This window comes from Microcaecilia unicolor, chromosome 3 (genome assembly GCF_901765095.1).
Source record: "Microcaecilia unicolor chromosome 3, aMicUni1.1, whole genome shotgun sequence".
In the NCBI taxonomy this organism is placed as follows: domain Eukaryota; kingdom Metazoa; phylum Chordata; class Amphibia; order Gymnophiona; family Siphonopidae; genus Microcaecilia; species Microcaecilia unicolor.
In genome coordinates this window covers 112957034-112982317 of record NC_044033.1, presented here as the reverse complement: position 1 = coordinate 112982317, position 25284 = coordinate 112957034, and the positions used below count along the sequence as shown (strand labels likewise).

Sequence of the window (25284 nt, the reverse complement as noted above, 5' to 3'; positions counted from 1 at the left end):
GAGGAAATTTTTATGGGAGGTCAGGAGCTGTTGTAGCATGATTGTGGCTTCTTGGCAGAGCGGTGTGCTGTCATATTTTTATATTTGCATGTGTGTGTCTCCCACACATAGCAGCATTGTGAAGAAGTTATCTTGGAACAAAAAAGCACATTGTGGAGGCATGCCCACAGCACCCATACTTTTGAACAAAAAAAAAAAAAAGCTATACACGGCTTTCATACATGCACATATAAACAATAAATGCCCCAGGGCATGAAAGTTTGTGTGGAACCCCATAAAAAAACTTTGCGGCCCAGGTGGTTTATTGCTTTTATGCATGTATGAAAGCTGTGTGTAGCAGTGGAACACTATGGAGGCACGTCCATAGCATATGCTGTTCTGGGCATGCGCATAGCATCGAAGCTCAGCCTATGGCTATTCTACGCATGTGCTGGCGTTTTCCCTACCGAGCTGCTTGCTGTAATTGTGAGCAGCTCATTTGCATGAGACTTCCTTTGAGCATTGCTAGCTATTTCAAACTCATTATCGTTTACTAGGGATCTAAAAGAATATAGTGTTTTTATGGGGACATTTGTGCATCGGCGCCTAAGTGGCTTAATGTGCTTTATATGCCAATTAACAAGGAACAATTAGCAAAACATATTAACTGCCAATAATGCAGCTTAGTGCAAAGATTAACACCCATGCAAAGCAGCTCATTATTGTGCTGTTTGATGCAAACTTCACAAGTGTTGTTAACTTCCACCCAGGAGCAATGGCCTGCTAACAAGACAGCCAGTGCTCTTCATGAAAAACCCATCTTTATTGAAACACTGTCACCATTTGTCAAACCAGCATTTTTGAACAGAACCATCTCTATGCTTTAGACTGGATTATACATTCAAAATTGCAAGATTTTTCATTTTCTTCTCACCCCCCCCCCCCCCCATCTTTCCCTCCCTTCCATCCCCCCTCCCCAAGCTCTGAACACCCTATGAATTAGTCAACTCTCTTCCCTATTCCTTTAATACACAGTTTGCAGATTGTTTTAAAGGAGTGTATGTTGTTAGGAAAATGCCCTACTCCTTAACAGATTCACTAACTTGCATTGTAAATAGAGGTCCGAGTTTATACCTTCTTAGGCAGTGTAAATGAAAAGACTTGTCCAAGATCACAAACAGTGTCAGTGGAATTTGAAGTGGTTTCCCGCCTGTGTAAAAAAATAGGCGCACATGAACCCTGTGCCTAATTATTATAAGCCTATCAGGCTTATTTTCAAAAGAGACGGGCGCCCATCTTGCGACACAAATTGGGAGAAGGGCGTCCTTCTCCCAGGGTTGCCCAAATCGGCATAATCGAAAGCCGATTTTGGCCGTCCTCAACTGCATTCCGTCGCAGGGACGACCAAAGTTCACGGGGGCGTGTCGGAAGCATAGCGAAGGTGGGACTGGGGCGTGCATAACACACGGGCATCCTTGACCGATAATGGAAAAAAGAAGGGTGTCCCTGACGAGCACTTGGGCGACTTTACTTGGTCCATTTTTTCTTACAATCAAGCCTCAAAAAGGTGCCCGAACTGACCAGATGACCACCAGAGGGAATCGGGGATGATCTCCCCTTACTCCCCCAGTGGTCACTAACCCCAGTCGCACCCTAAAAAAAAAAAAAAAAAAACTTTAAAAATATTTTTTGCCAGCCTCTGTCATACCCAGCTCCCTGACAGCAGTATGCAGGTCCCTGGAGCAATTATAGTGGGTGCAGTGTACTTTAGGGAGGCGGGCCCGGGCCCAGACCCCACTACCTGTTATACTTGTGGTGGTAAATGTGAGCCCTCCAAAAGCCAGCAGAAACTCACTGTACCCACATCTAGGTGCCCCCCTTCATCCCTAAGGGCTAGGGTAGTGGTGTACAGCTGTGGGGAGTGGGGTTTGGGGGGCTCAGCACACAAGGTAAGGGAGCTACGCACCTGGGAGCTTTTTCTGAAGTTCACTGCAGTGCCCCCTACGGTGCCCAGTTGGTGTTGTCAGGGGGACCAGTGCACTACAAATGCTGGCTCCTCCCACGACCAAATGGCTTGGATTCGGTAGTTTCTGAGATGGGCGTCCTCGGTTTCCATTATCGCCGAAAATCAAAAACGACCATCTCTAAGGTCGACCTAAATGTTGAGATTTGGGCATCCCCGACTGTATTATCGAAACAAAAGATGGTCACCCATCTTGTTTCGATAATACGGGTTTCCCCGCCCCTTCGCGGGGGACGTCCTGCAAGGGCATCCTCAGGAAATCTTGGGCGCCCCGTTCGATTATGCCCCTCCATGAGGTCATGCTATTTTATAAAAGTCCTTTTCTGTGTGTAAAATAGGTTTTACACGCAGAAAATGGTTTACAGAATTAACCCCCCCCCCCCCCCCCCCCCCCCCCCCCCGGAGTAATTTTAGAAAAGCATTTTTGTGCATGTGTGAAAGTATACACATGTAAAATGCCGCTTATAAAATCACCCTGCAGGATGATGGGAACATACCGTTTATCATTTATTTCATTTTATATACACTTTCTCTTGTAATCAAACCAAAACGGTTTACACTACGCAAATAAAACAAAACAATCAGAACATAAAAACAAAGGAATGCCATTATTCAATAGTAAAGCTTAGGCACTCAAGACCAGTCATCATTAGCACAAACATTCACTGTATTCAATCCAATCACAAACATTTTATCTAAAATCCAGATTCAGCTACATTTATCAATATAAAACAGCAAATTAATTTTCCTATTCCCATTGCAAAAGATTGGTCTGATAAACTGAACTCACAAACCAAATTGAACATAATTTATTGTTCAAAAGCCAAATTGAAAGGTAAAATTATGTATCATACCTGATAATTTTCTTTCCATTAATCATAGCTGATCAATCCATAGACTGGTGGGTTGTGTCCATCTACCAGCAGGTGGAGATAGAGAGCAAAGCTTTTGCCTCCCTATAGGTGGTCATGTGCTGCCGGAAACTCCTCAGTATGTCGATATCAAAGCTCCATCCGCAGGACTCAGCACTTAGAGAATTACACCCACAAAGGGACACTCTGCCCAGCTCACCACCGCCGAAACGGGGGAGGGGAATTAACCCAGCTCATCCCCACACAAGTGGGGGAGGGGAATCCGTCCAGCTCATCCCCGCGGAGCGGGGGAGGGACACCACCCCGCCGATGCGGGGGGATCTGGCTTATCCTGCAACCGCAACCGCGGGAGGAGCTGACTGACCCTAACACCGCCGAAGCGGGAGGGGTACAAAGCTGCCCTACAACCGCACGAAGCGGGAGGGAGCGCCGGCAGAATTTATGTCTCAATCCAGCCCCGTAAAACGGAGGGGAGAGGAATGCAGCAGCTCACTGTAACACAAACTCGTCTCAACTCTTGAAGAATCCAATTGAAAAAACTTGAAGACGAAGTCCTCCTGAACAGGAACTGAAGACTAAACGTGAACCTGAAATGCAACCAGAATATAAACAGTACAGATATCTGGGAGGGGCTATGGATTGATCAGCTATGATTAATGGAAAGAAAATGATCAGGTATGATACATAATTTTACCTTCCATATCATCATGCTGATCAAACCATAGACTGGTGGGATGTACCGAAGCAGTACTCACCCAGGGCGGGACATTGAAATCCCTGACCGCAACACTGAAGCTCCAAACCGGGCCTCCGCCCGAGCAGCCACAGTCAAGCGGTAATGCCTGGAGAAGGTATGGGCCGATGCCCAAGTTGCCGCCTTGCAAATCTCTTCCAAGGAGACGGACCCGGCCTCTGCCATCGAGGCCGCCTGAGCTCTAGTGGAGTGAGCCTTCAGCTGGATAGGCGGCACCTTCCCCGCGGCCACATAAGCCGCTGCAATGGCTTCCTTGACCCATCTTGCCACTGTAGGCTTAGCAGCCTGCAGACCCTTATGAGGACCTGCAAACAGGACAAACAGATGATCCGAATTCCAGAAATCATTGGTCACTTCCAAGTATCTGATGATGACTCGTCTCACATCCAGATATTTGAGAGCAGAGTATTCCTCTGGGTAGTCCTCCCTACGAAAGGAAGGGAGACAGAGCTGCTGATTCACATGGAAGCGAGAAACAATCTTGGGCAGGAAGGAAGGCACTGTGCGAATAGTCACTCCTGCCTCAGTGAACTGCAGAAAAGGCTCTCGACATGAGAGTGCCTGGAGCTCGGAAACTCTTCTGGCTGAAGTGATAGCCACCAAAAGACTGCTTTCAACGTCAGGTCTTTCAGAGATGCCCTCGACAAGGGTTCAAAAGGCGGCTTCTGCAAGGCTCTTAGCACCAGGTTGAGATTCCACGCAGGCACCACTGAGCGCAGAGGAAGGCACAGGTGATTAACTCCCTTGAGAAAACGTACCACATCTGGCTGCGAAGCCAGGGAAGCACCCTTCAGACGGCCCCTGAAGCAAGCCAGAGCCGCTACCTGGACTTTAAGGGAACTGAGCGACAGGCCTTTCTCCAGACCTTCTTGCAGGAACGCCAGCACTGAAGAAATTGGAGCAGTGAAGGGAGAAAGTGAGCCTGCGTCACACCACGCTGCAAAGGTACGCCAAACCCTGGCGTAAGCAGTAGAAGTAAAGCGCTTCCTCGCTCTCAGCATAGTGGCGATGACCTTGTCTGAGAAGCCCTTCTTCCTCAGATGCTGTCGCTCAATAGCCAGGCCGTAAGACCAAAGGGGGAGGGATCCTCCATCACCACGGGACCCTGATGCAACAGGCCCTGCTCCACTGGCAGCCGCAGAGGGTCGTCCACTGAGAGCCTGATCAAGTCCGCATACCAGGGACGTCTGGGACAGTCCGGACGCACCAGGATTATCCGGCCCGGATGCTTTGCCACCCGGTCTAGTACCCTGCCCAACATGGGCCAGGGCGGGAACACATAGAGAAGCTCTTGTGTCGGCCACTGTTGGAGAAGAGCATCTACTCCCAGAGATCGAGGGTCCCGTCCTCTGCTGAAAAAGCGCGGCACTTGGCAATTGGCCGATGACGCCATCAGATCTAGGCTCGGCTGGCCCCAGCGCTTCGTGATGTCCAAGAACGCCTGAGCTGATAACTGCCACTCTCCGGGATCCAAGGTATGGCGACTGAGAAAGTCCGCCTTGACATTCATGACTCCGGCAATGTGGGCCGCTGACAGCTGTTCCAGGTTCGCTTCCGCCCACTGGCATAGATTCATGGCTTCCTTGGCTAGAGGGGCGCTCTTGGTACCTCCCTGGCGGTTGACATAGGCCACAGCCGTGGCATTGTCCGACAGGACCCGTACTGGCTTCAACGCCAGTACCGGGAGGAACTCCAAAAGCGCCAACCGAATGGCTCTGAGTTCCAGGAGGTTGATAGACCACTTTGCCTCTGCAAGAGACCAAAGCCCCTGCGCTGTCCTTCCCATGCAGTGGGCTCCCAAGCCCGTCAACGAGGCATCTGTCGTGACGACAATCCACTCCGGGGTCACAAGAGGCATCCCTGCAGACAACTTGTCTGTCTGCAGCCACCAGCTCAGCGCCTTGCGCACTGCTGGGTCCAAGGGAAGGCGCACAGCATAATCCTCCGACACCGGAGTCCAACGCTGCAGCAGAGAGTGTTGTAGTGGTCTCATATGAGCCCTGGCCCAGGGCACTACTTCCATCGTGGCCGTCATAGAGCCCAACAGCTGCACATAGTCCCAAGCCCGAAGCGGAGAGGCTACTAGGAACTGGTCCACCTGAGCCTGAAGTTTGACAATCCGATTGTCCGGCAGGAACACTCTGCCCACTTGGGTGTCGAATCGAACTCCCAGATACTCCAGGGACTGAGTCGGGCGCAGCTGGCTTTTCTCCCAGTTGATGATCCACCCCAGGGAGCTCAAAAGAGCAATCACCCGGTCCACAGCTTTGCCGCACTCTGCATAAGAGGGGGTTCGGATCAACCAGTCGTCCAGATAAGAATGGACTTGTACTCCTTCCTTTCGCAGGAAGGCCGCGATGACCACCATTACTTTGGAGAAGGTCCGCGGAGCAGTAGCCAACCCGAACGGGAGGGCTCTGAACTGGAAGTGTCGGCCCAGGACTGCAAAACGCAGAAAGCGTTGATGAGGAGGCCAGATGGGAATATGCAAGTACGCTTCCTTGATGTCCAAGGATGCCAGGAACTCTCCTGCCTTCACTGCCGCTATAACAGAGCGGAGAGTCTCCATGCGAAAGTGCCGAACTTTCAAGGCCCGATTGACCCCTTTGAGGTCGAGGATAGGCCGGACAGAACCTCCTTTCTTTGGTACCACAAAGTAAATGGAGTAACGTCCCTTGCCAAGCTGATTTTATGGCACCGGAACGACCGCACCCAGGCGGATCAGATTGTCCAAGGTCTGCTGCACTGCCACAGCTTTGACCGGAGACTTGCAGGGAGAGAGTACAAACCCGTCTCTTAAGGGTCGGCAGAACTCTAGCTTGTAGCCGTCTCTGATGACTTCCAGCACCCAAGCGTCTGAAGTTACCCTGGTCCACTCGCCCAGAAACGAGGACAGGCGTCCTCCAATCTGCACTGGGCCATGGACCAGGACCCCGTCATTGGGTACGAGACCCTGGGGGAGGACCGGAGGGCGCACCTCTGGGACGGCGGTCTCTGCGAAAGGAATGCTGCTTGGGGGAGAAGTTCCTCTTGAAGGAAGAGGGGGCAGAGGAGCCCGACTTGCCCGGGCAGTACCGACGGGCTTCCTGAAACCGTCCTCTGGAGTTACCGGGGCGAGCACTGGCCCGAGCCCTGACCTCTGGTAACCTCTTGCCCTTAGACGTGCCGAGATCGGTCACAATTTTGTCCAGCTCGACCCCAAAGAGCAGCTTGCCTTTAAAAGGCAACTTAGCCAGGCGGGACTTAGAGGCGTGGTCAGCAGACCAATGTTTCAGCCAAAGCCAGCGCCGCGCAGAGATTGTCTGAGCCATACCTTTAGCCGAGGCTCTCAAGACATCATACAGTAAGTCTGCCAAATAAGCCAAGCCCGATTCCAGGGCCGGCCAATCAGCCCTCAAGGAAGGATCCGAGGGGGAAGCCCGCTTCACAATCGTCAGGCACGCCCTGGCCACATAGGAGCCGCAAACTGAGGCCTGCAAACTTAAGGCAGCCGCCTCGAAGGATGACCTTAAGGCCGCCTCCAATCTTCTGTCTTGGGCGTCCTTTAGGGCCGTGCCACCTTCCACCGGCAACGCCGTTTTCTTAGTAACCGCAGTGATTAAAGAATCCACGGTAGGCCAAAGAAAGGCCTCACGTTCACTTTCAGGCAAAGGATAGAGGCGGGACATAGCCCTAGCCACTTTGAGGCTCGCTTCCGGGACATCCCATTGAGCCGAAATTAAGGTGTGCATGGCATCATGCACGTGGAAGGTTCTAGGCGGGCACTTCGTCCCCAGCATAATGGCGGAGCCAACAGGGGCTGAGGGAGAGACGTCCTCTGGAGAGGAAATCTTCAAAATGCTCATGGCCTGCATTAACAGGTTGGGCAAATCCTCTGAGCGAAAGATCCGCGCTGCAGAGGGGTCATCCGCTCCATCCGAGCGGGAATCCGTCTCCTCCAAGGAATCCACAAAGGACCGTTGAGAGAACTCAGATACGCTGCCCTCATCTACATCAGAGGAGACAGAGTCCTCTAAGCCCTGGGAATCCACCCGAGGGCGTTTACTTCTGGGGGCCTCAACCCCTTTGTCGGACAAGGGAGAAGGGGCAGCGTTTTGCATAAGGAAGGCCTGATGCAGCAGCAAAATAAACTCGGGGGAGAAACCCCCCAGACTGTGTATTTCAGCAGCCTGGGCCACAGCCCTAGACGCACCCTCAACCGGCGCTCGCAAGAGCGGGGGAGAAACATGCTGCGCATCCAAGATGGCGTCCGGTGCGACACTCCGCGAAGGAGCCGCGCGGGAAGAACGGCGCTTAACTTTAGCCGCTTTTTTGCCGTCGCCCAATCAAGGGCGGCCATGGCATGAACGTCTCCCAGCTCAAGGGCGGCCCAAGAAGAAGCCGTCCGAGCAGAGTGGCCGGCCAAGATGGTGGAGGCGAGCAGCGGGGGATGGGCGTTTATGGCGGGAAAAACCGCCTCACCGGAGGAAGACCCGGGACACTGACCGGCCTCCAAACTGACACCCAACAAGGGCGAATCAGACTTTAAAACCCCCGCATCCCCACTAGAAGCGCACACGCGGTCCGGGGAGCGATTCTTCGCGCCCTCGCCCTCCGACGCCATAGGCCACGTGGAGATCGATCGGGGAACCCCCTGCCCGCTATAAAAAGGTAAAAATTACCTGCTTCTCGCTCCGAGCTGTAACGACCTGGTGTCCCAGTGAGTAGCTGCAATAAACGTTTAAATAAACGTCGAAATAAACGCCCTTAAGGACGTCCAAAATTTTTTTTTTTTTTTTTACAGAGCCAGCGGGAGGGGGGAGAAAAGGAGGGACCTGGCGCCACCAGGTTTGCACTTGCTCAAGAAGAGCCCTCAACCCCAGATACTCAACAAAACCTAAAAATTAGGCTTGGAGACCTAGCCAGAGCTACTGCTGTGTGTGACCACCACCTGCTGAGATAGAGAACATACTGAGGAGTTTCCGGCAGCACATGACTACATATAGGGAGGCAAAAGCTTTGCTCTCTATCTCCACCTGCTGGTAGATGGACACAACCCACCAGTCTATGGATTGATCAGCATGATGATATGGAAAAATAAGTTTTCAATAATATTCTCAATCTTATATGAATCTGCAAAAGCCTCAGATGCTCAGGGAGCAAGTTCCAAAGGGCCAGGGCAAGGAAAAAAGAAAAGCAGCCGAGCATGTTGATTCCCATCATGCTTTTGAATGGGGTGGTAGGACCAACCTATTATTAGTTAGGGAGAGAAGCACACGAGAAGGTGCGTAAGGGACAATGTGGATTGCTAGGTAAGAAGGGATGGCTGTGTGCAAAATTTTATAAGTCATCGTAAGAATTGTATTTGATGCGATACTCAATGGGAAGCCAACGCAAGCCCTGTAATAGAGGAGAAATATGATCATATCATTTGGCATTACATATAATGTGTACTGCGGTATTCTGTAGGGATCATTCAGTATGCGATAAGGGGGCAGCCTATTTACTAACTCGTGTTAGCTGTTAACACAGTAATTAATGCACACTAATAATTAAGGCAGGCACAGTGCTAATTAACGTGGCACCTTAGCAGTTAGCTGTTAATAATACCACAATTAGTGTATCCTAACGCAGAAGGGGGCATGGAATAGGTGATAACTGAGCCTTACAATTAACATGGAGGCTATTACTGCACATTAACTGTTAACATGACATAACATAGTGCTGTTAATGCCACCAAAATAGCTACAACTAACGGAATCATGTTACCTGCCATCAAGTTAACAGGCATAAGAAAAAATTCACTGCATATAAATTTTGGCAAGTACCACAAAGTAACTGCAAAACATTATCACAAGTTAGTGTTGAGAAGGATGACACATAATCTAACATTTAGCCACTTTCAAACCATACACACCGATACGTGTCTTCGTAATGTGGACATGTCTGTGAAGGTTCTTTCGCAGGCCCTACATTTGTATGGTTTTTCCCCTGTATGAATTCGCTGGTGGCGCCTGAGAGCTCCTTGCTGGGTAAATGCTTTTCCACATTGTTCACAGAAGTAAGGCCGTGTTTCTGTAAAAAAAACAAATAGAATGGAATTTCTCAGCCTTGACCCCCAACTTCCAGTAGCCGCATAAAGAGGAATACATTATAACACTAAGAGGCATATTTTCAAATCACTTAGCCTTCCAAAGTTCCATAGGTTTCTATGGAACTTTGGAAGGCTAAGTGCTTTGAAAATATGCCTCTACCCAGTCTGCCTCTAAACACCTCAGTGGTGACTCTTCACTCCCCTCTCCCTCTCCTCTACCCATGGCCTGGCATCTGCCCATCTCTCTCTGAACCCCTCACCTGTCTACCTCCAACCCATCGCAGGGGGCAGTAGCAATTCCTAAAAGTAGCCTGTGCTGGCCTTGCAGGTTTCCCTCTACCGTGTCCCGCCAGTAAAGAAACAGGACATGACATCAGCAAAGATGGGACACATATATGGAAGCTGCAAGGCTGGCGCAGGTTGCCTATAGGAAATCACTATTGCCACCAGCAACAACTCTTGAGATAGACCGGGGGGGGGGGGGGGGGCGGAGAGAGAGAGGCAGTTGTGAGGGAGAGAGATGTGAAGACATGAGACATGTTGTAACTATGGGCAGATGGGATGGAAGAAAAAAGAGAGAGAGAAGTTGTCAGATGGGGCGGAGGGGAAGGTAAAAAAAAACAAAAAAACTATATTCTATATATGTATGGGGAGGTACCGGTAGAGGGGAAAGGGCCCACCCACAATGGCAGGTCTGGCTATTTCACTGGCTCACAGCAATTGAAAATAATTAATGCAGGAGCACTTACAGCACTAAGGGCTCCTGGGTTAACCAGTTACTGAAAGACCTAGCTAGATAACGCTTCCATGCCCATTCCCCACCTACTTCTCCGTGCATGACACCAATACAAAAAATAAATAGCACGCAATTAGCCTGTGCAAACAGGAAAGCTAGCGCAAGACACTTTAGCTTGTCATGTAATAAGCCTTTTTTGGTACACTAAGCCCACTTTCACCAGTAAATCCCAACTGCAATCACTGCACATGAAAAAGTTGATACATATATTTTTATCAAAGATGACACTCTGCATCAAAAAACTGCTTGAAAGTGAAAGTGCAAAGTATATACAGTACTTATTGTAATGTAGCTGACAACTGCGTTAATTCTATTTCAAAGATAAGCAGAAATCCCCTTCTTACTTGAAACACTGTATAGGCCACCTTTGCAAAAAAAAATCTGGAACACTCCAAAAATGCTACAGAGCAGTCCCACCTGAAGAATGTAGTTATTTCAGTTACTTCAACATGATCTATGGTTCACCGCGTATTGGCTTCCTCAGGGAGAGATTGCGTCCAATCAAACATCCAAGCTGCATGCTTTTGTACTTCTAGAAAAATTACAAAACGTTACTTTATATTTGGTTAAAAGTCATTTTAACCAAAAACTATTTAAATCAAAATGTGTTTATATATATATACCTTCAATACGGGAAAGCACTTTTGGTACATCCTTACAATTCAACAGATAAAAAAGCTGTGCTTTTATAGCACCAATCAAAACCACTACCTATGTTATGTGATTCTCATGGCCAACAGAATAATGGCCATCAAAAACTGGTCTAATAAAAAAAGGAAGAATAGTAAAATATGCAAAAATAAAATAAAAGTCAATACTAATCAATCTAGCAATTTAAATCCATAGGGGGGCTCACCGTATTCTTTTTAAAGATCCAATGTTGTTGTCTCTAATAGGACCTGAAATAAACCATAAACCCAAGATAATTTCAACTACAACAAATTGTACATCTGAGATGGCATGCGATATTGTCTGCCAATAATGAACAGGAGTCTCTCTCTTTCCAAGTCAAATGTTACTTGAAATCTAGAATTGCTGAGCACCTATCATTCTTTTGTTTGCCTTATTTAAATAAGAGGCAAAAGGTCAGAAAAATAACCTACTTGTTTCGCAATCTGTGCTGTAGTAGAGAGTATATGTGCGCAACAAGAAAAGGCGATGATCCGCAATAAGCATCACAATAAATCAACAAGCAGACCAGTAGTCCAAAAGTGCTGTATCATTTATTAAAACAGTCACTCGACATGGCCACATTTCGCCCACAGGCTGCGTCAGGAGTAAAAATTAAGTACATAAACACATATATTAAATCATACAAAATACATAAATAGTACAGATAAAAACAATGCAAATATAGGTAAAATCAAGCATCAAAAACACCAATACTGAGTTCTAGCATACTGACATATATGTGCTAAAACAACAAATCTTCTCAAGTGTCAAGCTGTGTGTGTGTTCATGTATAATCATTTGATAAAATCAAATAAGGATTAAATCAAAGTGAAAAAACATCCATCATGTTCTATAGACATATACAAACTTAAGCACAAGTGATTAACAGTGTCCTGATGAATAATTTGTAATATAACTTTTTAACATGCAAATTACAAAATGAAGTGAAAAAGTAAACAATACATGCTTATAGCAAACCAGTAAATGTTGACAGCAAGTTTTGGTGAGAAGATGAAAAAAACTGAAATACTCTGTTGGAAAAAGAACAATGTAGCATGGAAGTTAAACTAACAGGCATGGTATGTAACTGACTGAAAACACACGAGGGGTGAATCTAGGATAAATGCTGTGAATAATGTATCAGAGAAAAGAGACTACTAAATAGTAACGGGTTTTAAGGTTCAACGTTTTTTTATGTCAGTATAAAAGGAAACACATCCACAATATGAGTACACAAAGATTCAAATATGAAAAAGTACTCAGTAAGGACAAAATGATACATTCCGTCATCAAACTTTTAACATTTTATCTCCACCCCGCCCCTCTATTTTATGTTCAACATTTTAAACACATTTATTTTAATAACTTTTCAACTAAAATTATCTTGCTGAATTAACTGCAATCCTTTCTTAATCTCCTGCTGCTTGATGCTTCTTTCTTTATATTTATATTCTTTATGTTGACCTTGAAACAATTTTTGATGACTACTCATCAAACATTACAATCTTACATAGGCTCTGGAAAAAAATACTAACGATCCCAGCAGAATAACATCAACTGTCTCCAGAAGGTCCATTATACCTCCTCGTCATCGTGTTCCTCCCTATTCCTTCTCCCCCCCCCCCAACCCACTCCCCCCACCAAATGGAGAGAGAAAAAAAATAAAAAATTAAAATAACACTCAATACATTGATTCCTGGTGTGTAGGCCTGACCTTTACCTTTCAAGTCTGACCTACCTTTACATGATGTGTTCTCTATCTCCTAATCCCTACCACCTTACCCCTTCCCTGTGATGCCTGGTCCCCCCCTGTTCGGCCACCCTCAATGACCCAGCAAGAATCTATTCAAAATTTGACTCCGAGCTGCAGGTGAAACTTTGTTCAAATAAGCCCCCCAGATCGCAAGAAACCTCTGCTGCCTCTTCGGCGACAAGTGGGCTCCCTGTGACTCCCATATCATGTGTTGGTGCAGTTTATTCCTCCAGTACCAGAGAGAGAGGGGATGACCCTGAATCCAATGATTGAGAATACATTTCTTTCCCAAAATACAGGACTTGCCTAGAAATAACTTTTCTCCCAGCTTCCCAGGCCCCCACCAGCCCAATGTGCAAAAAATCACTTTTTCAAATGTGAGGGACACCCTGCGCCCAAGCACTAAGCAAAGAAACCCTGGCATTGCTGACCAAAATGATCTTATGTATCTACACTGCCACATACCATGGTACAGAGAGGCCCTTGCCAATCCACATTTCCGACATTGTCCCGCATCCACTACCCCAGCATGGCTAGCCTGCTTAGGGGAGAAGTATGCTCTGTGTACTGTACGAAACTGGCATTCTTGTAGTTCAGCACTGTGTACTACTCGCGGGCCCCCTTTAAGGGTTGCCAACAATGATTTTGCCTCAATTGACCGGCCCACTTCCCGCTCCCACCAATCTACCACCACTTGCAGGCACCTTGTTGGCGAGCGGTTTCCCAATTCTTTACAGAACCAAGATATCGAAACTTGACCCAGGGCATCCCCCTCCAGGAACCCCCGCAGCTGCTGCACGAAAATTACTGGTAGGCTGCCTACTGGCAAGGCGCTCAAATAATGAGATAGCTGAAGATAGGCCAGAATCACCTCAGGGCCCCTTGCTTCAGGAGTAAAAAGTTCTTGAGCAGACTTCATGGTCCTGTCCGCCTTAACTACATCTTCTAGCAATAGCACCCCTCTCTCTCCCAATCGTGGCAGAATTCGGCTCTCACTACCTGGCAAGAAATCTGCATTCCACCCCCAATGGCAAAAATACACTGCTGGTGAGCTCCTGTTCCCACAAGGCAAGTACTGAATGCCAGAGAGACCATAATGGCCGCAGCAGTACCCTCCCCCAAATCTCCACGGGTAGTCTTCTATGGGGGGGGGGGGGGGCATGAAGTAAGTAATTCAAATGCCAGGGGTGAAAATATGCTCGCTCTAATTCCACATCAGTATATGTGTTAGTACCCAAAAGCCAGCCTCGTAAGTGTCTCAATAGGCAAGCCTGATTATATCTACTCATGTCTGGGATTCCCAACCCTCCTTGAGTCTGAGATCCCACTAAAACTCTCCACTGCAGTTTGGGCTCCCTCCCTCCCCCCCACACCCCACAGCAGAATTTCATCAACATTTTCTGTAAGGACTCCAGATCCCGACACAAAATTCGAATAGGGAGAGACTGTAACACATACAGCCATCGTGGGAAAATTATCATGCGATAGAGCTGTATCCTTCCCATAAGAGTTAAGGGAAGCGTTGTCCAAAGTGCCAGCCACTGCCTAGTATCCTCAAGCATTTTGGTAATATTAAGGTCTTATACAAGCTTTGGGTTCATTGGAAGCTGTATGCCCAAGTACCAAAACAAATCCTGGGCCCATCGTAATGAGGTGTTACCCCAGGAATGCCTGACCTTCTCTGAGCTGGCCTGTGCCTCCGACTTGGTTAAGTTTAAAACCAGAGAAGTCGCCATATTCCTCCAAGCTTTCCATTAGGTGGGGTAGTGAGAATTCCGGATCTGAAATAAGCAATACGAGGTCATCAGCAAAAGCAGCCGATTTGAAAATCTGCTCTCCCATCTTCATTCCCTGAATGCCTACATTACCTTGTATCTCTCTAAGTAACGGGTCCAATGATAACACAAATAAAAGTAGAGAAAGGGGGCATCCCTGCCTGGGTCCCCTTGTGATTGGAAACCATTGGAAAAAACTCCATTTGCGAGTACTTGCGCCCTGGGATCCCCATACAATATCTGAATGGCCTGCACAAAGAAACCACTGATACCATATGCTTTCAACACATCAAAGAGATCCCCACTCCACTCGATCAAAGGCCTTTTCGGCATCAAAACTAATCAATAGAGTGGGGATATCCTCCGAACGCACCCTTTCCAGTGCAGCCAGAATACGCCTCATATTCTTCGACACCACTCTCCTACAAGTGAACCCTACCTGCAGCTCCAAGACCAGCAACGGCAACACCTTCGCCAGCCTATTGGCCAGAATCTTGGCCTTATACTTAGTTTCCATATTCCACAAGGATATAGGATGGTATGAGTCTGCGCGGACAAGCAGTTTACCAGGCTTGGGAAGGACAATAATTTGGGCCTTATTAAGATGTCGAGGCAACTGCCCTTTCTGTATTGAGTCATTGAACACATCCGCTAGGAGCATTCCCATTTCAAGATGTAAAAGCTTATAAAACTAATTGCGCCACCCATCAGGCCCTGGTGCCTTTCCCAAAGGACTCTGACTAATCACCCACTCCACCTCCTCTGCCGTGATAGGCACATTGAGCTCTACCAAACCCTGGGCCGTCACTGCTGGCAGATCCAGTCCTGACAAGTACACCTTCCCTTCCAAAGGCAAGGACATCTGTGGCCCATAAAGTCAACCAAAAAACTCCTTCAAAACTGCATTGATCTTGTCGTCACTATGCACCAAGCCTCCCGCAGCACCTTGCCATGTGGCTATCTTGCCTGGCTCAGAGTTCCTATGGGCCATCTTAGCCAGAAGCCTACCACTCTTGATTGCGAATCTATAAAGTTTTGTATTTGTAATGCTCTTGGGACTTTTTTGCTCGCCTATGCAGGAGCTCATTTAAAGCCTGTTGGCCCTCCAGTAATAGTTTCCTAACCCCCATGGAGTGGCTCCTCCCGTATTGCTGACGAAGAGAAGTTACCCTTCTCTCTAAACGCATCACCTCACGATGCCAGGCCTTCCGCTGAAAATAACATATGAAATCACCTCCCCCCGGAGGACCGCCTTTGCTGCCTCCCAGAAGAGAACCGGGTCCTCTCTATGTTCCACATTGCTAAACTTATAGTCTTGCCATTTAGATTGCAGGAAGGTCTGAAAACGAGTATCCTTGTACAAAAAGGTTGGAAACCTCCACGAACCCCCCTGGGGATTACCATCTCTGGCCTGCAGGTATAACTCCACCCAAGCATGGTCAGAGATCATTATGGGCCCCAGCTTTATTGCCTCCACAGACAATAAACAGTCCCGGGACATTTGCAGGAACAGGATGATCTTGTAGCTTGAACCTCTTCCCTGAGGAAGAAATCGAAACCCTGCCATGTTGGCGGAGGTTCTCCTGTGGCTTAAGTGTTGCCGTTATTAAAGATAAGTGCTGCTTCTAAACTACTTTAAGCAGTTAAAGTGCAGTTAAGATATATCTTCTTGAATTATGAGACAATATAAAAAACAGAAAAAATGTTTAAAAACAGCAAAAATCAAGCTTTCTAGAAAACATTTGGGTTGATCTATGAGGATTTGCGCCTCAGCCATTCTGTTGGATGAACATTGCAATATTATGTTCTTATGGTGAGAGCAGCATTAATATCTGAGAATCCCCAAAAGAATGTAGATAGTACATCAAAGTGACTATTACAAAGTGCGATGAGATGAGTAAAGGTTAAAAGAATTGAAATTAATTGACTGGCAGAATACATTGTTGTTTGGGACAAAATATATGGAGTATTCTATAATGGCATCTTGGTACCCAGCTGCCTTTATAGAATAGGTATTCTATGCACTGCACAGGGTGCCCAAATGGAGGTACACAGTTATAGACCTGCCCCTTAGCATTTTTTGTCTGTTGAATGGTGGCCTCTCAAGGGTGCACAAAAAGTACTTTCCCGTATAGGAGATACATATAAACAGATTTTGGTTTAAATAGTTTTTGCTTTGCTTAAAATGGTTTTTAAACAAATGTAAAATGTTTTGAAATTTTTCTAGAAGCAAAAAGGCATGCAGCTTGGATGTCTGAATTAATGTAATCTTTCCCCAAGAAAGCCGATCTGCAGGTGAAACATGGTTCACAGAGTAACTGAAGTAACTACATTCTTCATGTGCGACTGCTTTCTAGCATTTTTAGAATATTTACGATTTTTTTTTTTTTTTTTTTGCAAAGCTAGTCTATATATTGCTTCGAGTGACACATGGATTTCTGCTCATTTTTCCAAATAGGATTAATGCAGTTGTCAGCTGCATTATGATAAGTACTGTTTATACTTTGCACTCTCACTTTCAAGAAGTCTTTTGGTGCAAATTGCCATCTTTGATGAATATATATAAGCTTTTCACATGCAATGACTGCAATTGGGATTGTCTGGTGAAAGTATTCTTATTCATTAAATAATGACATTCATTCTTCTGAGCACATGTTTTTTGCCTCAGTAAGTTTTTGTTTTTTGTTTTTAATTCAAAATTTCATTAATCATAATCTATATCTTCTTTAGCCTTTTTTCTTTTTTAAACTAAATATTTAAAATTGCCAGTCCCCAAGGAGCCAGCAAAGATAGTTGATGAAGCTGGGAAATTTACAACTGGCACAACTTTATAGAGCAGTGAATCATAAAAATCCTCAATGGAAGCTTCATGGAAAAATGCATTAGCTATTTAACTGGAAGATTCCACTACCATGGTTGGCAAATTCACACAACATTTTCTGTCCTGCTAAGTGCTTAGAACGCGCAAAATGTGGTTTCTTTCATTACTGAAGTGAATCATTCATACTTACAATTCTAGAATTTAAATAGATTAAACACTCACATGGAAGGGTATGGAAATCAAGGTTATAAAGTCTTTTCTTAAGTTTTGGTTTTACCAAAAATTGTACACTTTGACTTGATTTATTAACTTAATATTCCACTGTTTCCAATACATCATGGTAGATTACAATTAACACGTAACACAGCGAAATCATACAAGACACGATAAAACAAGGCACAAAACATTAAAACAACAAACATTGTGAGGTGATGATTTGCAACTAAGCATAGATGTAGAAAAACAAGCAGACTAGCATTCTAAAGAGAAGGGCAGTTTATTAAAACAGTCACCCAATGTCACCATGTTTCACCCAAAGGCTGCGTCAGTGCTTGCCAGTCTGGTGGAAGTGCTGTACTGCTTTTGGATTTGCTTTTACTATTAGAGGAAAGTTTAATTTTACTCCCCAATAGTTTTTACCACTGATGCAGCTTTTGGGCGAAATGTGGCCACGTTGGGTGACTGTTTTAATAAACTACACATCTCTTCAGACTGCTGGTCTGCTTTTTTTCTACTACAAAACATTAAAAGCCAAATACAATAATCTTATGTTCATGTTCATCTCTGTTTGATATACCGCCAAAGGGCCGTACCATCAGCAGTGTACAATAATTAAATAACCATAAGAGAGGCAAAGCAGGAAAGGAACTACAAATCCAATAGTACATCAGAATAGGAAACAAGCAATACAAGTTGTCACATAGGGTACTAAAACAGAGTGTGCATGGAGTGCAGGCTTGGTGCCCCAACACTGACCCCAGCAGGCAAAAGCAAAGGAATTATCAATTGACTAGTCATATGTTTGCCTAAACAAGTAGGTCTTGAGTGCTGCCTTAAACTCTTGGTGTGACAATACCATACATAAGCCGAGAGGGAGGGCATTCCACAAGGTGAGACCCATGACACTGAACATAGATGACTGAAAGGCATTCAAAGAGATCTTGCAAAATGAAGGAATTGTTGTGAAAGAGGAAAGTGCTCATTCACTAACATATGGGATTAAATAATAGGGAAGAATCTTGGGTTGGCATGACGTATGGATCTTATGAACTAGGGCTAAAATTGTATAAGCTATACATATGTCTACAGGGAGCCAATGCTCCGACTTCAAGAAAGGAATGACAAGATCACATTTGCACCCACCTGTTATCAACTTAATAGCCACATTCTGAATAAGCTGCAAGCGCCGAAGCTCTCTCTGACTCAGTCCTATACATAACACATTGCAGTAGTCGAGATGTGAAATCACTAATGCATGCACTGGAATATGAAATGCTTTAGGTTCCAGAAAAGGGCGAGAAGATCTAATCTGGCAAAGCTTGTAAAAACATTTGGTCTGTGTCCAAAATCCCACCTAGAATTCAAACTGAATTAGAGATAAGGATGGTAATGTCCAGATTAATGGACCCTTGATTGTAATAAACAGAATATTATGCTGAGTTTCTGCAATTTATTCAACTATGTTTAAATAAGGCCTAGAATGATCTTGGTTCGACATGACACCTTGGCTTCAAGCTTATTGAGCTCCTTCTCAACGATTGCCAATACCAAATGTATAGGGGGAAGGGAAGGAGGTGGCTACATTTTCTTGAGTCACTTTCACAATGTCTGTGGTCTGATGATCTTAGGTCCTCAGAAGCTGCTGAGATTCTTCCAGCAATGAGGATAAGCAGTGTTCCATGAAGGAATCACTTTGAAATCACTACAGAATGCTGTATCTCAACGCTCCCAATGCTATCCTTTGACAGGGTACAATGTTGATATTCTTGGCCTCCACCTGACCCTCAACATTGTGGGCCCTTGATGTCAATGTAGTAGATAAATAAGTTCTCTTCTTAAGGTGGGATTCAATGTGTGATCCAGATGGGCCCTTTTCATGCATTCCAAATGTCAAAGCAATCCCAAGCATTTAGTTCAGCTGCCAGGCCCTTTGAGATGGATGTTTATTGATCAAGCTTAAAAGCATCAAAAATACCTCTAGCACTATTCTTCATGGCTATGAATCCCTCTTTTTGTCACCTGAAAACACAAATGACAGTGAAAGGGTTTGTGAATAAGCCCAAGGCATTGCAAGTACCAATTGTAGGTTTCCACACAGGATATGGTCATGTTGCACTGCCTGCACTTCTTAAAAGAGCTGAGGGCTTTTTTTTTTCTGGGACATACCACTGAAAAATATAGCTGTAGTGAAATCAAATGACTTGATTTTGAATATAACCCAGGTGGGACACCCTGAGACCATGAAAAAGGTTTGACTGGGTGTTTGCCCAGCAAATAAAACAAAACAAAACAAAAAACCTTAAATGCGACCAAAAAGCCCAACTAGGGCAATTAACAGGGAAAACCCTAAAAAAAAGGTCCATATAACAGCAGGCTGAAGAAAGAAGTTTCTTACAAAGCACAGTAAGAAAAATTATAAAATTAAGGTCTACATGACTACAGAGTAAATTTCTAAAGGCTTAAGTAGTAAATTTTCTTATGCGTTTTCCACATTTTACATGAGGAAAATGGACTTCATAAAACTGTGCAGTGCTGTATACGTATAAGAAGTAGGCACACACAAACAAACAAACAAAGCACCTACTTTTATGCCCTACACGCACAGGCAATTCCTTGGACACAGTTAAAGTGAAACAGGGGCAAAGTTGCAATGTATATTAATTAATACTTTATAAAACACACAGGCCACCTAAGCAAGAAAAAAAAAAAAAAAACAACCCACCACCTATTTTAAGCCACATTTATAAAAGCAATATAGTTGCTTATATGCCTTTGTAAAATTGGCTCCAAGAACCAGCCCAACTGCAAAATGAATATATTTACACCTGCTCCAAAATGGTATGAGTATGTGTAAGTACTCTATACATATACCTGTGTATTTTATAAAATCGCAACTCTGCATCTGCTCTGCTCAAAATAGCCAAAGTAATCTTTCTGCACACCTATATTTTATGTACATAATGCAGTGAACATGATTTTAGAAAAAACATTTTCTGCATGTAAAACAAGCTTTATATGTAGAAATTTATTTTACAAAATTATCCCCATAGAGAACACACACACATTTGCACTGGCCTAGGTGCTTATGTTGCCTTTATAAAATAGATGTATTTTTGGAAATTTTTAAAAGGTGCCTTTTATAAAGTTACCGTCCATGTCTTTTCCATGAATTCAAGCAAGCTGATGACATGTACATAGGATCTCTAAGGAAAAGAAAGGGACAGCAGATGATATGGTTGGGCAGACTGGATAGGCCACGTGGTCTTTATCTGCTTCATTTTTTTCCGTTTCATTTTTCTATCTAAAAGGAGTTTTAGCAAGCAAAAAGTATGCCCACATTTTCATAAGATTAGGGCTCTTTAGCTACAGAAGACCCAAAGAAGACACAACAGAGGTTTAAAAAAATTGAGTGAAGTGGATATTTAAAACAAGTTATAAGCACTTTTTATATTATCTAAGGATTATGATTTCATTTATCACCTTGGTTTCCAGAAAAGTAAGTACTAGCATATTTAAAAATGAATTCTAGAAAATATTTTTCTGTCAAAGGAATTAGGTGGGAAAAGGAGGGGAGGCTTTTGAGGGACACAGTCATTTTATGCAACTATTGATATGTTAGATGGTTGTATGTATGAGAGAGAATGGATTGGTTGGGAAGGTTTGTAATTATAACACAAGAAATGTCAGATGCTTTGATTGTTTCACTGTACTTTATTTTCAATAAAATTGTCTGAACAAAATACTACACAATTTGGGAGTCCTGCAGCCCCAACATGCAATGGCTACCATTCCCAGTGCTGGGAGCTCCATAGGAGCTTGGGTTACAGATAGCTCCATCTGTGCTTTTTCCTGCAGCTCAGCAATGAACTTCCCTATACTGCAGGCAGCTTCAACATTTCTCCGATACATGCTGGAGAATAACAGCCTCCCACACTGCTCTTGAAGTGGCTCCCTCATGGTCTACATACAGGCATATTTTCAAAGCACTTTGGGAGGCTAAGTTCCATAGGTTTCTATGGAACTTTGGGAGGCTAAGTGCTTTGAAAATGTGCCTGATAGTGGTCTCCCCGCCGGTCACATCTGCCTTCCTCCCCAAACCTGGCATCTATTCAGGTCACTACAAAAGACCCTTATGATCCCACAGGTCCTCTATCACTTTTTGTTCTTGTTCTAACAGCACGTACTGTTGTAAATAGAGAATGGGGGACGGGAGAAAGAAGGTGAGGAGGGAACAGGAGGAGGGAGTCCCCCTTGCCCCTGAACTCTCTAAGGGGGTTACTACTCATCGCTTCCTCCCTGGCAGGGGACCCACAGGACCAGAACTGCTTACAAGAACATTTGGTCCACCAAGATTGAGACCCATTGGCTCAACCAGGGGAAAGATCTGCAGACCAATCCCTGTGAGCTGATAATGGGACACAAACTTGACCTTAGACCATGAGCCTAAGTCAGGGAGCCAAGACTCACAAAGAAATCCTGCTGCACCAATCCAAGCTGCAACCATCTCCTGGAGGCAGAGAATACTGGCAAGTTCCAGCACTACAGCACTCCTTATACCAGCGGTGTGGTCACTGAAAACTTAGGGGGCAATTCTGTAACAGTGCGCTTATTCTAGAACAGCATTTGGGTGCCCCGACTCCATAACAGAATGCTAGTATAAGCCCACACTGAAATGCCTAAATGTAGGCATGCCCAGTTATACCAGGACTGCAGCAGGCAGGGTGCTCTGTAAGTTGTTTGACAGCGCCTCCTATGAGTATGCCCTCTTGCAGTTAAAAACTTGAAATGGTCAATTATTTTAGCGGGCATTAACATCACATTCAACTTAACCCAACGCTACATTCTCACTTTCACATAAATGGAAACCCTTTATTTAAATTTGCATATCAATCTTTTCTGGAGCCTCAGCTGGCAACTTTTTTCACATGGGGAACTCACCACTGTCACTTACCTGGCACTGTCATCAGCTCTCCCAATTATATTTAAAACTGTTCATTTATTTGTGCAAATATCTAGTATGTTTTAAATTAGAATTCATAGAAAACTTATCTTTAGAATTACTTGCCAACAATGCCGACATGGGCCATGTTTCACAGTATAAGCTGCATCAGGGTTTCCATTTATGTGAAAGTGAGAATGTAGCGTTGGGTTAAGTTGAATGTGATGTCAATGCCTGCTAAAATAATTGACCATTTCAAGTTTTTAACTGCAAGAGGGCATACACATAGGAGGGCCCTTTAGTATTTTCGATATCTTGCCTCGAGAGTGAATGAAGAAGAGTGAAAGAGTAATTATCACATGCGGCGGATTGGAACAGTACTAACAATTTTTGGGACTCTATAAGTGGATTGAACTGTTTTTGAATTTCTCTGGATCATGGTTTCTTTTGAAAGTTTTTCGCAATAAACCATGATTTAATTATGCTTTGAAGAACTTACTAAGATTATTTTTTGCATAAGGGACTTTGAACAACAGAGCTATAGGCTGGAGATTTGGAATTTCATGATTTCCTTCACCAGTGATGATTTCAGCTTGTCACGAGATTTTAAATATTTTCTAGGGTATTCGTGAGACAGAGGAAGGCACCTATCTACAATGCATCTCATCAAAGATAAGTAGTTTTCTAAAACAGAGGAAGGCACCTACATCTCATCAAAGATAAGTAGTTTCCTAAAACAGAGGAAGGCACCTACAATGCATCTCATCAAAGATAAGTAGTTTCCTAAAACAGAGGAAGGCACCTACAACACATCTCATCAAAGATAAGTAGTTATTTCAATATACAGTTCAAGAATTTTGATAGAAAAGCTTGACATTGTGGGTGCAATGATTGTCATCATAAAACCATGATTTCCCAGATAGTAATCATAGGGATGTACTGAGCACCTTTACACTTTTTTAAGCACTAATTGAGTTTGGTATATTTTTGTTTAATTATTTGAAAATAGATAATAAATATAAGAATCAAACAAAAAAGAGTTAGGAATATATATATTAATTGTTGATGTTTATAAGATTTATAGCACATTTATTGTTTATAAAAAAATGCATAAGAAAGATCTACATACAATGGATGTAGTGGGCATGCAAATCTCTCTCAAGCATATTCATTAGGGCCATCCTGAAAAACTGGCTGTTTGCAGCCCTCGAGGACAGAACCCGGACAAGCCTGGAATAAAGCATAGTGCACATGCACGCTAGGCACACATAACTGCATGCACTTAGGGAATTGCCTTTCATGTGTTCTCTGCCTTCGTCTGCAGGTTGGAGAGCATAAACCACTCATCTGGACTGGTTTAGCAGGATGATAAGGAAACTATGTTCATTTGTAAGTAATCTCACCCTTGAGGTACCATTTAAAACTTGAAAATATGACTAATTAAAATATGAATTACAAAGCACATTGACATTTTTGCTTAGAAGGTACAATATCAAATTACTATATTTTTGGTCCAACAGTTCCTTCTTGCTTCTTTGGCCTTGCAGTTCACTCAGAACTAGCTTCTACTAGGATGTGCTGCCATGAACTTTCATTTGCAATTTCTTGAATCTTTTCCTCTTATTTTAATTTCCCCTCCCAACACACACAGCTCATTTAGTGCAGCAAAATTCTTTATCCAGGGTCAAACACCAGGGCTCCTTCAACAACCCTGCAATTATGAGTTTAAGTTTGACCCAGTAGGTGTCACTGCTGAATCACTAGGGATTAAATCACAGCATCTCCCCAAACCCTAGCCCACTTAAGGAATGGAAAACCTGACCCAGGAATTAAATCCCGATGCCCTGCCTGGCAGTACTTCTGACCAAGTAACAGAGATGGCCCCATATTTTTACTATCAAGTATCAGTAAGCCACTAGTCCTTAGTATGCTTGTTTTCTAAGATCGTATGTTCTACAAAAAGAGAATATAAGAATGCTACCAGACAAGAAACTACAGCATGTTCCAACTTTTTAAAAACATAATACTGTTAAACAATAAAGTGAGGTGCATAGTTTGTGTGTAAGAGGAGTATGGCCTGCTACTGGCTCAAGTACCCAACAGGTTTAGGTGTATACTCGATTGTCTTACCTGCATGGACGTTACTGTGCTGAGCCAGTGAGGCTCTTAATCCAAATGTTTTCCCACACACACCACATTTGTAAGGCTTTGCTCCCATGTGACATCGTTTGTGACACTTTAAGTATTCATTGGTAGCAAAATGTTTTCCACATACATCACATTCAAAAAGACGTTCTCCTATATGGATGAAGAATTAGGTTAGTTTCCTCTTGCTATTTGCAATAAAACAATTTAATTGTGAAATACATATACATATGGCAAGGGTCAAACTGGTTGCACAACAACTAAGAGAAGACAGATTCTGCTTTCTACACAGCCCAAGATCACCAAATGGAGGTTAACGGAAGCCACATTTCTCTAATCCACTGACAATGACCTGAAACACTGCTTTATTCAAGACAGATTAAAATTACTAAACAGTCAAAATTATCCATTTAAAAAATGGGGTGTGGTTTGGCACAGGCTGGGGGCAGTTTTGTACGTTATT

The 25284-nt window shown here is 44.3% G+C and overlaps 1 protein-coding gene across 2 annotated transcripts in view; it reads right to left on the bottom strand.

Moving 5' to 3' along the window:
- Window positions 1-25284, bottom strand: part of LOC115465656 (GDNF-inducible zinc finger protein 1-like) — an 82693-nt gene that overhangs the window by 1547 nt on the left and 55862 nt on the right. Inside the window, exons 6-8 of one of the 2 annotated variants that reach the window (XM_030196294.1) lie at window positions 24807-24974; window positions 10915-11029; window positions 9597-9682 (exon numbers count right to left, since the gene is read on the bottom strand). In XM_030196294.1, coding sequence (XP_030052154.1) covers window positions 10959-11029; window positions 24807-24974 — 239 coding nt within the window. In that variant the 3' untranslated portion in view covers window positions 9597-9682; window positions 10915-10958. Of the gene's footprint in view, window positions 1-9524; window positions 9683-10914; window positions 11030-24806; window positions 24975-25284 lie in introns of those variants that run through there. The other variant, XM_030196293.1, reaches the window with a different exon arrangement.